At 37.4% G+C, this 17,213-nt stretch overlaps 1 protein-coding gene across 1 annotated transcript in view; it reads left to right on the forward strand.

The window, feature by feature from the left end:
• The window catches only part of LOC150089558 (uncharacterized), a 185,746-nt gene that overhangs the window by 125,750 nt on the left and 42,783 nt on the right, over positions 1–17,213 (forward strand). The window contains exon 6 of the mRNA XM_090390029.1: positions 5,760–5,920. Coding sequence (XP_090246155.1) covers positions 5,760–5,920 — 161 coding nt within the window. The remainder of the gene's footprint in view (positions 1–5,759; positions 5,921–17,213) is intronic.

Below are 17,213 nucleotides of genomic sequence, written 5' to 3' on the forward strand. Positions count from 1 at the left end.
TATAAATGATATTGATGATGGTATATCAAGCTTAATGTCCAAGTTTGCAGACGATACAAAGGTTGGCATGGTTGTTAAGGACACTACTGATGCTATGCTGCTGCAACAGGATCTGGAAAGGTTGAGCAGATGGGCTGAGAGGTGGCAAATGAAGTTTAACATTGACAAATGTAAAGTACTACATATGGGAAACAGCAACCCCACAGCAACTTATCAACTCTGTGGTACTTCACCAACAGTGGTAGAGAATGAAAACGACCCGGGGGTAATTGTGCAGGCAGATATGAAGTTCTCTGACAGTGCAGACAGGCTGCAAGAGTAACTCATGGTGTCTTGTCAATGATATACAGGAATTTTTCTAGCAGGATAAGGAAGTGATTATCCTCTTGTATAAGGCAAAGGTCAGGCCACACCTTGAGTATTGTATACAGGTCTGGAGGCCTCATTTCAAGAAGGATGTAGAGCTGCTGGAACGTGTACAGAGAAGGGCAACAAGATTAGTGAATGGAACAAAGGGTTGCTCTTACAAAGAAAGGCTTAAGTTTTGCAAATTACAGTGTCTAGAGACTAGGCACCGGCGAGGTGATCTGCTAGAGGTGTATAAAGCCCTGAATGGTTTGAGATGCTCAATGCCGATGGGATTCTTCCTCTTTCTCAGAATAATCATCTGAGAGGGCATAAATTCAGATTGAGGAAAGACAGATGTAGGATAGATGTGCGGAAATTTGCCTTTAGCCAGCGGATAGTTGGTTGGTGGAACAGACTTCCATCCCTTGTTGTGGAAGTTGATAACCAAAACAAATTTAAGGCTCAGCTGGACAGGTATTTCGAACGAACGGAGGGATGAAATGGAAGTGGTTTTTTTTTTTTTTTTTTTTGGCTGATGCTACATAAGCTTGCTTTCTTGCATCATATGCCTCTACTAATGCTAATCCCGAGATCAACATTTTAAAAAAATTATCAAGTATATTGCTTGTAATTTTTGTGTTATATGCATTTATCCGAAGTCTAGTCATCACGCAATACAGTATTAGACATCGTGCGTAATGGACAGTTTACTTGAACATTGTATCGTAATTAATGCAGTTACATTTTCGAAGAGTTAATAATGGCCGATAAGAATGAAAAAGCAACAATGTCTAGGCGCAGTACGAAGATTATAAATGTAAGAAAAAGACTGAAATTGAAAATTAAATTAGACGTTTTGAAGTGAATCGATTCCGGTGAATGACAAGCGGATGTGTGCCATAATTTAGGACTTGGAAGTTTAACTGTAAGAACAATTATAAAAAAATAAAGAATTAATTTTAGCACCGGGAAAGATAGCTGTTCCACTGCAACCAAGTAGCACTAGGCCGGCTATTAGGATTGTAATGGAAAGACTTTAACCTATTTTTGAAGATAATATCCACTGCAGAATTCAGTTAAGTTAAATCTTATAAACAGAGAGAGAGAGAGAGAGAGAGAGAGAGAGAGAGAGAGAGAGAGAGAGAGAGAGGAAGAGATTAGCCAATATGTTGATCTGAAGAAAACTCACCTAAAAAAAAAAAAAAAAAATGTGGAACCATCTAAAACTGGTAAGGGCTGGTTGAATAGATTTAAAATCCAGGGAGAATCCACAAGTGCAGATCAAGGAGCTAAAACTTTCAAAAAAGAACTTAAAATTATTGAAGAGAGGTATTATGTGTTTTATTACAAATTATTACAAATTTTTATGGAAACGAATGCCTAATAGAAGTTTCTTATTGAAAGAAGAAAAAAACATGCCAGGTTTCAAAGAAGCGAAGGATCAGTTGACTATTGTTAGGTGGTAACGCTGCAGGGGATTTAAAATTAATACCCCTTTTAGTTTATTTTGAAGAGGGCCAAAGTTCAACCCAAAATTGACACATTTTTCATGATTAAATTCATCAATTAAATTAAATCAATTAAAATCAATTTAGATCGATTAAATTCATGATTTTAATTGGAATTTTAAGTTTAATTTTGATACAAAAGTAGTTACCACATAATTATATATGTATATAATGCAGAATATTTTATAAGTACAAATATTTAAATATTAAATAATTTGGCTGACATTTGTGCATCACTTTTTCACTACTGTTTATTATTGATTAGGAAATATCCTATGGCACCGACCACAACTCACAAATACATATGTTACCTTATGGGAATGCGCCGCTCGCTTAGTGTTGATTCACTGAACGCTCTGTTCTTCCGGAACAAATTATCAGCGTTAAGCGGGGGTCACCTATAATGCCAAACAATATGAGGTTGGGAATAGCCATGAGATAAAGGCTCCATTGAAGAAGAGACAATCATCAAGTTGTGATCTGAGGTGCCTAAAGGACCACTGACTTTGACCGTGTACTTAGAAGGGTTGTTTGTGAGAAAAAGATCAAGCTTGTTTGCTGTATGGTTAGGATTGTCAGGTATTCTTGTAGGTAAATGAACAATCTGTGCAAGGTCATTAGTAATTGCAAAAGCCTTAGCATCTCGACCAGCTGGTTCAGTGTGAATCTCGACCAGCTGGTTCAAACGGAAGCCAGCTGGAGTTGTGAACATTAAAATCACCAAGGAAAATTACCTCACTGTTAGGAAAGTTGGACTGGAGAAAGTCAAGTTGCAAAGAGAGGAAGTCGAAGAGCTTCAAGTGATTAGTGGAGTTGGGAGAATGGTAGAGACAGCAGATAAATTTGACACAATGAGGTAGAGAGATTTTAAGCCAGAGAAGATCGAAAAGAGGAGATTCCAAATTACCAAGTCTCTGACAGGGAATATCGGAACGGACATATGCACAAATACCACCTTTGAGACGAAAGGAATCGTACAGCGAATAATTTGGGCAACTGAGATGAGCAGTAGTTGAATCAACCAATAACTGAGATTCTGTCAGAAAAAAGTACATGGGGTGTGGCAGACTGCAAGTGGAAATGGACATTATTGAGATTAGAATTGAGACCATGTATATTTGTGAAATGAATTAGGAAATGTTTGGGAGGTTTAGATCTTTTCGCAGATAAGCTTATTCTATTAGTTTGACAATTTATGGTGTATTCAGTAGTAAGAAAAAGTGGGGGGGGGGATATGCTGTATGAAGTAATGAAATTTTTGGATATTGCGTATGCATGGTAAGAATATACCCAGATCCTTGACATAACGTGGCCTCGACAATGCCCTCCCTCCCCCGCATATACACTACTTGGACTCTCTCCAGTCACTATCTGGCAGAGTAGAGGTAGCAAGATTAAACACTAGCTGTTCCGGAAGCCTCCTAAAGAGTTACCAATAGGTTTGGTCCGGTGAACTAACTAGCAGCCACCTGCGAACACAGTTTTAGAGCTGTATCCTCGAAATGTAAGGTTGGATCTCGCCATAATGTTCTTCATAACCTTAAAATTCATGTCATACTGCATGATGGAAGAGATGGGGAAGGGTTGACCGGAACTTAGCTCTGGAGACTAAACATGGGTTCCACCACTTCAAGCCTCCAGTAAGCAAAGTGGTGGTATTGCACCGGTTGATGAGAGTAATCTACCACCTAGTATTGCCTGGTAACACAGAGGGGCGGCATTCCTCCATGTGGTGTGGTGTGGGCTCCACACCTCGACACCTACTTACGTTGGTTCATACCTGGGTGGTCACCCACAGTGTGCTTGTGCATGGAGGTTATACCCAGGATTACTAACAGTCCCACCGTCGTGAAGGTGCAAGCAGAGGATTTGGCTGTGACAGACCATCCGGACTTCTCTGGAATTGGGTCCACTTGATTTGAATGTCACCTGAATATCAGTTCCATCAGCGTTTTAGACTCTCAGGTGGCAAGTACAGCTTGTCTGACATATCTGAGAGAATATTTCAGATATTCTCTGAGATATTTGGGTGACATTCAAGTCAAGTGGACCTAATTTTGGCGAAGTCCAGATGGTCTGTGACAGATAAATCCTCTGCTTGCACCTTCACGATGGTGGGACTGTTAAGTAATCCTGGGTATAATCTTCATGCATTCCCCAGAGTTACCCAAGCATGTGCATACTTGGGTAACTGTGGGTATTCAGTTTAGTTTGGTTCATCTAACAACTTGATTGGTGTTCCGTATAATTTTGCCTTTAATTTAAATACCATAGAAATTAGCAAAGCTATGGGGATAGTTTTAATGCAGGCATCAAAATAATATGATGAAGAAAATGATATAAGCATAGAGTAGCATTTCTTTATCAGAATACCATAGGAAGAGAGAAACATTAAAATTAAAACAAATTTGAATTAATGCTGGTTTGGCAGAGTAATTAATGACAGTAATCAGTAATGACAGTACTGCAACAAGATCTATAAAAATTAGACAGATGGGCTAAGTGGCAGTTAAAGTTTAATATTGACAAATATAAGATGCTACATGTAGGTAACAGTAATCCCAGATTAATGTGCCAACTGTGTGGTAACACAAGCAGAGTAGTGGAGAACAAAAAAAGACTTGGGGTGGGGGGACTAATTATGCAGTCAGATATGAAGTTCTCTGTGGGGTGCAGACAGGCTGCCAAGGACAGCTCATGAGGTTTTGTCAATATATACAGATATATATATAGCAATTTTGCCAGCAGATATGAAGAGGTGATTGTCCTAATGTAAAGGGAAAGATTAAGCCACATCTTGAGTACTGCATACAAGTCTGGAAGCCTCATTTTAGTAAGGATGCGGATCTGTTAGAACAGGTGCAGAGAAAAGCAGTGAGATTAGTAAGAGGAACAAAAGGATGCACTTATCAGGAAAGGCTGCAGTATCTGGAGACCTGTGAGGAGATCTGATTGAGCTGTTTAAGACTTTGAATGGAAAAGTAAGGCTCAGTGCTGAGAAAAACCTTCTTCATGCTCTGACTACACACATGAGGGACATAAATTCAAATTGAGAAAGGATTGTTGCAGGGTAGATGTGCGGAATTTACCTTCAGCCAGCTAGTAGTTGATTGGTGGAATAAACTTTCCAGCTGGTGTTGTAGATGTAAGTAGTTTCAATAACTTCAAGGAAGAACTGGAGAAACTGTTAGAGGGGATGAACAGGTAATATAGGAAGTTTTTTTTTTTTTTTCCTTTTTTTTTTTTTTTTTTTTCCTTTTTTTTTTTTTTTTTTTTTTTTTTGGCTTATGCTGTATATGATTGCTTTCATGCATCATTTGCCACTACTAACACTAATTTAACTTTAATCTAACAACAAAAAATTAGCCAAGTATCCATAATGAAAGATGTTTCAATGTGAACATGAATTCCAAAAAAATGTGTATATGGCTTTCACGGACAGATACAGTATTGATAGGCAACACATAACTCTAGATTTTTTAAAATTGTATATTGGTTTCGAATTATTTACATTACTTCTTTCTTCTGTTACCATGAATACTCAGCAGTTCACCTTGAATATATTTATATACATATTATGTGTTCTACACCCTGATAGATAAATTGTACTCGTTATTTCTTATTATTAATGCACTCTTTTGGTTTAAACTGCTAATTTGTAATCATATAAGTTTCATAACAGTTTTAAAAAAATTTTCAGATTATTGTTTTTGATGTTTAGTCCATGACTTTTGAAGGCTGTGGTGCTGATGTCCTTAATGTTAATCTACTCGTGTTAACAAGTAGAATTGCAGCTAGTCAGTAGCATCTATTGCCTTTCAAGCACTAGGCTACTCATAGTAATCTGAATAGTGGAGTTGATAATGTTAATAATAATAGTAATTGCAGTGATTTATCTTTCAGTTTTAGGAAGAATGCAAACTGATTGTATATCTGAGTCACACAGTAGTGTTACTCAAACGGAAGATCTCCTGAACACTAGTAATCAAGAACCAATTGAACGACCAAATAAACTTGAACCATTAGCCCCACCATTGAGTGAAAGAAACTTAAGGAGTTCTGAAGTATGTATATTTACAATGAGTCTACTGCACTTATAAAATTTTATGTAATCTATTTATATTCATAGTTGTCTATCTTTATTACTATTATATATCCAGATAACAATATGCACATTCAATTTAAAATTATAAATTGATATGTTTTTGCAAAGTTAATATTTCATAGCTGCAGATTTACTAATTTAATATAGTAATAAAGCATGCAGATGTGTTTTATTCTTCACATAAGCGTTGACATGATTGGAATGAACCCAAATTGCTCTGCTTGATAATTTCAATTTCCAGATAATGGGAGACCTGTGTAAATATGGGCACATGAAGAAGTTCAAACTAAATTTGGCTTACGAATTTATTTCATTAATTTATTTTTTAATTTGCAATTCCATTTAAGACTTCTACTTTTTAATTAATTTATTTATTTTCTACCTCCTTGGATATGAATAATAATTAGCATTAGTAGAATAAAATGATGCAAGAAAGCAGGCGTATAGAGCATCAGCCTAAAGAAAACAAAAAACACTTCTCATTTCACCTATCCATTCCTACAATAGTTTGTCTAGTTCTTCCTTGAATTTATTTAATCTGTCAATTTCACACAACAACAGATATGAATTTGTTCAAGAAATCAACCACTTACTGGCCAAAGGAAAATTTCAGCACAGCTATTTTGCAATTTGGAGTTTGAGGACGAGAGTAGCCGTGCGGACATACATTTTTGCCGCTCCTGGAACAGAGTTTTTTCTGATTTATTTTCTGTTTTATTAGCTTAAATTGGCATATTAACTTATTTTCTAGAGTAGCTTAATATTCCTATTTACGATACTTAGATTAAAGTAACTTAGAGATTTTGTAGGTATTACTTAGTATCGGAAAGGGTATCAAATCCATGTGTTTACCGTTCATAATTGCCGCCATTGTTACGCGATACAAAATATCTCGAAATAGATAGCATAAGCTTAATATAGTATAGTATAGTACATAATATTGTCAATTAATCAGATAATTAATCTTGTTGAACTTCATTGTCAATTAAATTGTACTTTTACTATACATATAACGACTTGGGTTACGTAACATAAATAATTAGTAAAAAATAAATAATTAATACTTAACTTTATACGGAAGTTGTATGAAGGGATTTCGTAGATAACACTCGATACTGAAACATAAATATAGCGTTATAACTGTGTTGGGATATAAGTTTAGGGTTTTAATTTTGTACTGAAATTGAAATTTTATTGAAATTAAATTGAAGTAATGACTCAGACCAGAGCAGCAAAGCAAAAGGCTCAAGCTAATGGGAGTGCTGTAGCTCAGGGGAGAACTGAGGGGGGCAGTTGCCCTCTGAATCACAGCCTATTAAAATGCAATACTTGCTTGATGTTTGTGGAGCAGTCAGGTACGGGACATGATACTGCCATGGGGGATGTCTTTGTGTGTGCGCGATGCAAGGAGTGTAAGGAAATCAGGCGACAACTCAGCATTGTTATGGGCCTATATGAGCGCTTGAAGGACAGGGTGGATGCCCTCGAAGGATTAAAAGTGAGGGGCCCATCAAGCTCTCAGCTGCCCACACCAATGCCAGAGCTTGCACTTGGTCATCACGCGACACAACGGCAGCCCCCAAGGCAGAATGCGCTGGTCCCAAAGGAACTAGTAGTTGTTGGTGACTCAATTGTCAGGGAAACGGGAAACATGCTTTGTAAAAAGGATAAGTGGAACAGGACCAGGGTATGTCTGCCAGGGGCAAAGGTTGATGACGTAGAGCAGATATCATCTTTTAAGGGCACAAAAGATGATATAGTTGTACACGTTGGCACTTATGATATTAAAAGTAGGAGACCGGCGGAATTACTTAGCAAGTACAGGTCACTGTTGAAAAAAAGCCGTGAATTAGGGTTGAACTTGAAAGTGTCTGCAATTCTGCCCAGACACGATAGGAGGGAGTATATTATGAGAGCCTTGTCGATCAATTCGGCCCTGGAGGGATTGTGCAAGGCTCAAGGGGTAGAATTTTTTTCAGCCTGGTCTGTACTTGTTAACAGGAGAGACTGCTTCTACAGGGATGGGATACACTTAAATAGAAAGGGTGCAAGAATGTTTGCTGATGCTATCGAGGCAGTGTTAGGTGGGTCGGAAAACTGTTAGATTGGGGGGATACAAGGACTAATAGATTAACAGTAGCCACTGGCAGAGGTGAAAGTGATTCTTGCACTGCTTCTATTGGAATGAGCTGCAGAGTGGAAAATAAGATGCAGGATATTTCAGAGACTGCTGGGAATCATTGGGGTACATGGGTTGTGTTAGGGTAGCTAAGAAAAAGAATAGGTGCATGTATACTTGCATGTATACTTGTGTGTACACCAATGCTAGGAGTTTAGTAAATAAATTTGATGAATTTGAGGTATTGCTCAAAACATCAAAGGCAGATATTGTGGGGATTTCAGAGACGTGGTGTCACACAGATATAAGGAATGCAGAACTGGAATTTGGGGAGTACAATGTCTACAGAAAGGATAGACAGGATAGGAAGGGAGGAGGGGTTATGCTATTAGTTATGAAATACATAAAATCCAAGGAAGTGAAGCCAGTCAACATTGCTGAGCAGTGCAGTGTCGAGTCAGTTTGGTGTGACATAAGCATTGGGAGGTCAAAATTGAGAGTAGGAGTGTGCTATAGGCCTAATGACTCTGATGAGTATAATAAGAAACTGTACAGGGAAATAGAGTGGGCCAGTAAATCAGAGAGTCTTATAATGGGGGATTTCAATTTCCCAGATATTGACTGGAATTTGGGAGCTGGTCACTCACACACTAGCAAGGCTTTTGTGGATTTATTGGATGATTGTTTTCTACATCATCATGTTCGAGAGGCAAATAGAGGGAGTAATACTCTTGATTTGATTATCAGTAGTGATTCTTCATGCATTAAGAATCTGCAGGTAAATGAACCACTAGGTGGCAGTGATCACAGTGTGCTGAAGTGGGATTTACTCAAAGAGGTAACTGCCATTAGGGGTAAAGGGAAGGGTTATTGCTTTCGTAAAGGCGACTACGATGGTCTGAGACAGTATTTAAATTCTATACAGTGGGACCAACTGATGATGTTACCAACAGCAAATTCAAAATGGGAAGCATTCAAAGAACTTATCTTGGAAGCTACTAGGCTTTACATACCAACTAAGAAATATTGTTCAAGGTTTAGGCCTAAATGGATGTCAGATGAACTAATGAGACATATGGCAGAGAAGAAAAATGCATGGGATACATACAAATTAACACGTGACACGGAAGCCTATGATAGATACAAGTTGATCTGTAACCAAGTTACAAAGGAGGTTAGGCAGATTACGAGAAATCTTTGGCAAGGGATGCAAAGAAAAACAGCAAAGAGTTCTTTACTTATGTAAACTCTAGAAGGAAGGGGATGAATCAGATTGGTCCACCTGATATCGATGGGTCAACTGTTGATGATCCTGCTCAGGTAGCTAACAAAGTAAATGAATATTTTGCATCGACATTCACACATGAGGAGTTATTCAGCGAGGGGAATGCCAGCGGTGTATTCAACTCTGGCAGTAAGCTAGAGAATCTTATAATAACTGAGAGTAAAGTGTACGAGAAATTGTTGAAGATAAATACAAGAAAGCCACCTGGGGTGGATGGGATCTATCCAGTTATATTAAAGGAGGCAGCAAAGGAAGTAAGCAAACTCTTAGCCATAATTATGAGAGCTTCCTTGGACTCAGGGGAGGTACCCATAGACTGAAGATGTGCAAATGTGACCCCAATTTACAAAGGAGGATCAAAGGCTGACACAAGTAATTATAGATCTGTGAGTTTAACTTCTGTTCCAGGAAAATTAATGGAGGCACTGGTTAAAGAAGCACTGCAGGATCATCTAGACAAGACTTCAGTTATAGCTCGGACATAGAATGGTTTTGTTAAGGGGAAGTCTTGCCTGACCAATTTGATTGGATACTATGATGCAGTCACAAAAGAAATGGATGCAGGGAATAACTTTGATATTATATACTTGGATCTTAGAAAGGCTTTTGATACTGTTGCACATGGAAGACTGCTGCATAAATTGGAGCAGTGTGGCATTGGAGGCAAATTGCTGCTAGGATAAAGGGGTGGTTGAGGGGGAGAAGACAGAGAGTGGTAATCAATGGACACTGCTCATCGTGGACTAATGTTATTAGTGGAGTTCCTCAGGGTTCAGTATTGGGTCCATTATTGTTTTCTGTATTTATAAATGATATTGATGATGGTATATCAAGCTTAATGCCCTAGTTTGCAGGCGATACGAAGATTGGCAGGGTTGTCAAGGACACTACTGACACTATGCTACTCCAACAGGATCTGGAAAGGTTGAGCAGATGGGCTGAGATGTGGCAAATGAAGTTTAACATTGACAAATGTAAAATACTACATATGGGAAACAGCAACCCCAGAGCAACGTATCAACTCTGTGGTACTACACTGACAGTGGTAGAGAATGAAAGGGACTTGGGGGTAGTTGTGCAGGCAGATATGAAGTTTTCTGAGTAGTGCAGACGGGCTGCAAGAGTAGCTCATGGTGTATTGTCGATGATATATAGGAATTTTTCTAGCAGGGATAAGGAGGTGATTATTCCCTTGTATAAGGCAATGGTCAGGCCACACCTAGAGTACTGTATACAGGTGTGGAGGCCCCATTTCAAGAAGGATGTAGAGATGCTGGAACGAGTACAGAGAAGGGCAACAAGGTTAGTGAATGTAACAAAGGGGTGCTCTTACGAAGAAAGGCTTAAGTTTTGCAAATTACAGTGTCTGGAGACTAGGCACCAGCGAGGTGATCTGATAGAGGTGTATAAAGCTTTGAATGTTTTGAGCATGCTCAATGCTGATGGGATTCTTCCTCTTGCTCAGAATAATCACCTGAGAGGGCATAAATTCAAATTGAGGAAAGACGGATGTAGGATAGACGTGAGGAAATTTGCCTTTAGCCAGCGGGTGGTTGGTAGGTGGAACAGACTTCCATCCCTTGTCGTGGAAGTTGATAGCCTAAATAAGTTTAAAGCTCAACTGGACAGGTATTTCGGACGAACAGAAGGGTGAAGTGGAAGTGGTTATTTTTTATTTATTTATTTATTTATTTATTTTTTTTTTGGCTGATGCTGCATAAGCTTGCTTTCTTGCATCAAATGCCTCTACTAATGCTAATGCTAATGCAATCGTCTTTCCTCAATTTGAAAATTATTCCCCCTCAACTGCTTAATCTGAGTAAGAGGAATAATGTCATCAGCATTAGGCTTGCTGAGCACCTCAATCAAATCACCTCGCAGGTGCCTAGTCTCGAGATATTGCAGTTTTCAGAACTGAAGCCTTTCTTGGTAAGAACACCCCTTTGTTTCCCTCAATAAATGTGTTGCCCTACTCTGTATTCGTTCTAGCATCTCTACATGCTTCTTAAAATGAGGCCTCCAGACTTGTATATGGCATTCAAGATGTGCCCTGACCATTGCCTTATACAATGGATAATCACCTCCTTATCTCTACTAGCAAAATTCCTGTATACCATGAGCTGCCCTGGCAGCCTGTCTGCACTGCTCAGAAACTTCATATCTGGCTGTACAGTTACCCCTAGATCTTTTTAATTTTCCACTACCCATATGCAGTACTTTGCCTTTGTCAATATTAAACTTCAGTCGCCACTTCTCAGCCCATCTGTCTAACTTTTCTAGATCCTGTTGCATACCATCATTACTGTCATTAACTGAGCTACCAGCCTTTATATCATCTGCAAACTTGGACAGTAAGCTTGATATGCCTTCATCCGTATAATTGATAAATAGAGAAAGCAACAATGGCCTAACACCGAACCCTGTAGAACTCCACCAATAACATTAGCAATTTGCCTTTAATGCCACACTGCTCCAATTTGTACAGCAATCTTTTATGGGAAACATTATCATAAGCTATCCTGAAATCCAAGTATATAATATCAAAATTATTTTTTGCATCCAGTTGCTTTGTGACTGCATCATAGTATCCAGTCAAATTGGTCAGACTAGCCATAATTATGATTTTAACAGCCTCATACTGCAGTCTTGTCTAGATGGCCCTGATTACTTCTTTAACCAGTGACTCCATTATTTTCCTTAGAATATAAATTAAACTAGCAGGTCTGTAATTACTCATGTCAAGAACCTGGTCCCCCTTTGATCTTGGTCTCTCTGATCACCCTTTGATCCCCCTTTGTGAATTGGGGATATATTTTCACATTTCCAGTCCATTGGATCCTCCCCTGAATCCAAGGATGCTCTCATAATCATGGCTAAGGGTTTGCTTATTTCCTTTGCTGCCTTCCTTAATATAATTGGATAGAACCCAACCATCCAGATACCTTTCTTGTGTTTAACTTCAAGTTTCTCTTGCACTTTCCTCTCAGTTATTACAAAATCATTTAGCTCCCTATTAGAGTTTGATAAACCTTTTGGATTCAAAGAATTCCTCATGTGTGAATGTAGGTGCAAAATACTCATTCACTTTTTCAGCAACCTGAGCAGGGTCATCAACAGTCAAACCATCGATATCAAGTGGAACGACTTGATTCCTCCCCTTCCTTCTAGTGTTTGTGTAAGCAGTCTTTGTTATTTTCTTTGCACCCCTTGCCAAAGATTTGTTTGCTTGCTTAATCTGCCTTTGCTTGCTTAACTTCCTTTGTGACTTAATTACACACTAGTTTGTATCTACCATAGGCTCTGTGTTGCCTGATAATTTATATGCATCCCATGAATTTTTCTTCTCTGCCACTAATCTTATTATTTCATCTGACATCCATTTAGTCCTAAACCTTGAAAAATATTTCTTAGTTGGTATGAAAAGTCTATTAGCTTCTATGATTAATTTGTTAATTGTTGACGAATATAGAATTTGTTAATTCTATATAGTGGGACCAGTTGGTCCCACAATATAGAATTTAAAAACTGTCTGAAACCACTATAGTCACCTTTCAAAAGTAAAAACCCTTTTACCTTTGATGTTAGTTATATATTTAAGTAAATCCCACATCAATACACTGATCACTGCCACCTAGTACAGTAGACTGTCAAAATAACAACACCCCAAATAACGGCACATTGAGATTGGATGTTTATTTGTTAAATTCACCATTTTGAAAGTGAATTCTGTACTGATATCATGGATTATACCACTGCTTTACATTTATTTAAAATTAAAAACCCCTCACTATGGCTCCTAAATTTAATAAGCCTCATACAGAGAAGAAAAGAAGAACAATTCTTCTTTAATAATTATTCAAGCTTAGTGACAAACAATATAATAATAGAAAATAGAACGGGTGTAAGTAGAAGCTTATTTAATGGCAGAATATAACATTGGATCGTCAACATGTTTATGTTTTTTTATGTGAAGTTAATAAAATTGCATTATTAATCTCTCTCTTTCTTATTTAATCTCATTATTTCTGCATTAAATATATTAAAAATAAAACTTTCTAGATAACGGAAAAATCTAAATAACGGCATCATGAATCCCCGAAGGTGCGGTTATTCTGAAAGTCTACTGTAGTTCTTTTATTTGCATGAATAATCACTGCTGATAATCAGATGAAGAGTCTTACTCCTCTTGTTTCTCTACCATGCTGCTGCTACAGAAAACATTTATCAAATAAATCAATAAAAGTCTTGCTAGTGTGTGAGTGACCAAGCCACAAGTTACAGTCAGTGTCTGGAAAGTTAAAACCGCCATTATAAGACATTCTGATTTGCTGGTCCACTCTAATTCTTTGTACAGTTATTCCTCATACTCATTAGAGTCATTAGGCCTATAACACACTCCTACTCTCATATTTGCTTTTCCAGTGCTTATGTCACACCAAACTGACTTAGCATTGCATTGGCCACCCATGTCAACCAGATGCACTGTTTTAGATTTTATATGCTTCAACTAAGAGCATAATCCCATCCATCCTATCCTGTCTGTCCTATCTGTTCACATAATGCACCACATATTCAAATTCTGCATCCCTTATATCTCTGCGATACCACGTCTCTGATATCCCAACTGTGTCCACAATTGATGTCTTGACCAGCACTTCAAATTCATCAAATTTACTTGCCATGCTCCTAGCATAGCAAGTAAATACATGCACGTGTTCTTACTCGTAATTACCCTTTCTATTTAAATGTATCCTATCCCTGTAGAAGCAGTCTCTCCTATTAACAAGCACACACCAAGCTGAGAAAAATTCTGCCCATGAGCTTTGCACAATCTCCCCAGGGCCGAATTGATTGAGAAGTCTCATCATATACTCGTTACAGATTACGTTATCATATCTGGGCAAAATTGCAAACCCCTTCAACGTGCAACTTTTTTCCAACATTGCACTGTACCTGTTAATTAAGTCTGCAGATCTCCTGCTCTTCGTGTCATTAGTGCCAACTTGGTTAACAGTATTACTTTTGTGCCCTCAAAAGATGATATTTGCTCTACGTTATCATCATCAACTTTTTCCCCTGCTAGACATATTCTGGTCCTATACCAGCTATACTTTTTGCACAATATATTTCCTGTTTCCCTGACAATAGTGTCACTGACAACAACTTGCTCCTGTGGAACCAGCACATTCTGCCTTGGGGGTTGCCACCATGTTTCCTGATGCTCAAGTGCAAGCTCTCATAAAGGCCCATAACAATGCTTCATGGTGCTTAATATCCTCATGTTCTTTACATTGAACATACACACAAAGACATCCTTAATATCATGTCCCATTCCAGATAAATCTTCAAACATCAAACAAACAGTACATTTCATTTGGCTATGATTCAGAGGAAAGCCACTCCCACCCCTAGTTCTCCCCCGAGCCACAGAATCCCTTACTTGGAGCCCTTTGCTTGCTGCTCTGATCTGGGGCATGATTCCATTCAAATTCAATTTAATTAAGAATATTACACTAAACTAATGTACCTAATGCAGTAATAAACACTATGCACTGGTTATGCAGCAATGATGTGTATTATGCTATGAAGTTTACGTTATTAAATATATATATGTTGCAAAATCAAGTTATAAGTATTATGTTATCAAACTTATGGTTTATGTATTTTGTATCTCCTATCAAGTTTAAATTATATGTAAACCATTATGTTTGTAAGTTCTAAGTAATTATTATAGATAATAACTTTTGTAATGCCAATCTACGTGATTCAAACTTTCAAGCTACCTATTTGCCACAATTAAACACCAAAATTTCCCTGTCACGCACTCAGTGCTATAACAATGGTGGCAAAATTTGAATGTTCTTATCGATACAAAACAGTGGGCAGCAGACGTTGGCTGTGTTTTCTTAAGCAGTTCTAAATTCAAAGTAACAAACAAATTTATTAGCTAAAACAGAAAAATATACACCAACCTATGTGGTTAGAACCTACAAGCTGCTTGTTTACCACATTTAAAAACCTCCAATTCCACTACTGTGTACTGTACTACTAGTTATGTAATACTGTATTTATGCCAATTACTGATATAAAAAGCTCTGAATATTAATGTTGTATGTTACGTACTACATGATAAAGTTAATTTATTAAAACACGTGTATTGCTATAAATTTAGTTTATCAGCCTCTTCTAATACTGATTATACTGCTACATAACTTCATAGAAACCTCCAGGTATCGCCTATTTCAATACTAAAACAGTGGTGGCAAAATTTGAACATTCTTATTGATACAGCACAATGATGGCAAAAGTCAACTGTAGTTTTTGAGCAGTTGCAAGGGCCAAGTAAAGAACAAATGCACCAAATTTATCAGGGAATTACAAATAAATACTACACTACCTATTTTAAATCAATAATCCTGAAAAACTTCTAATCCAGTAGCCTCATCAGCAGAAAGTAAAATTGGCATATGAATATTATTATTAATATGCCAATTTTCCTTTGCATTTTATATGTTCATATTTATATAGCTCATAATTAAATATATATATATACATCAATTCAAACTATGGTAGATGAAGTGAGAGGAGAACAGTGGATAGGAAGAAATGAAGAGGAGGACTGAGGATAGAGAGATATGGAAAAGTAACTTCATTTTCCTCATTTATTCATTCAACTGCCGTTTTCTGGAACAACCTTCCTTCATACGTATTTCCTGAAAATTACAATCTACAGAAGTTCAAGTCCAATATCAACAAATATCTTCTTTCGTCTTCTCAACCTCCAACCCAAGCAATGGTACTAAGTACTATAGGTTATAATACCTCTCGTGTTTGGGGTTCTCATAAAAAAAAAAAAAAAAAAAAAAACTGAGTGTATACATGAACCTGCCCTTGGCAGAACACCAGTAATAATAATAAATTAATATAGCTTTAATCTTCCACTATCTGAAAGAGATTTTTATAAAAATAAAAAAAATGTATACCCTTTATGTTTTGCATATTCTTCATATAAGTGTGAGTGAAATGAAAATAAAAGTTATTTGCATACCCAACAGAGAAAACTTATTTTTCAAAGTAGGATTGCAAAACTTATGACTTAGACCTCTTGGGGAGGGGGGGGGGGAATTGATTAAGGTGTAGACCTGATATAAGGCCATGGATGAGGATGGTATATTCTTGCTAGTAGGAAGACAGGGATCAACAGCATTAGAGTATAAAATCTTAAGGAATAACAGAAGACTGGATCTCAAAGTTTACCTTTCAGCAGAATATTGTAAATCATTGGAATAAATTATTTCCTGCTTTAACCAAGGCAGAGAGTTATATTTATATTTTTTTATCACTTCTGCATAGCATTTTTGATCTGGAATTGACTTATAGTCAGATCAGTTTGTTGTTTCTCAAAAACACAAAAATTGTAAGCTAACAAGTGGTGGCTATGTGGTCAATGGTTGAGCATTGCAACAGGAGTCACAAAAAGGTTGTTATAGGTGGAGAATGTGTTGCATCATATATAGTAATGTATTGTTTTGTAACAAAATTACACCTGAAATGTTTGGGACTGTTCATTTTGATGTACGTTGGAGCTCATTTTGGAAGGGAAGAAACTGATGCGACTGTTTCACTTGATACATGAAATGGCAGAGCAGCAATCCCACAAGTTTGAAGAGAACAGTATGAACACGAACTTACAAGCATCTTCAATTTCACCCCCCACCCCACCCATAATAATGACAAATGTTTCGATGAAAACTGTTTCTCTACACATGGTCACGGTACTGTAGATTTAGTCCCACTATTTCTGGTCATTATCATGACCAGAAACAGTGGGACTGAAGACTGAGCTGT

Source organism: Mastigoproctus giganteus, chromosome 2 (assembly GCF_048544385.1).
Source record: "Mastigoproctus giganteus isolate SK-2022 chromosome 2, ASM4854438v1, whole genome shotgun sequence".
Lineage (NCBI taxonomy): Eukaryota > Metazoa > Arthropoda > Arachnida > Uropygi > Thelyphonidae > Mastigoproctus > Mastigoproctus giganteus.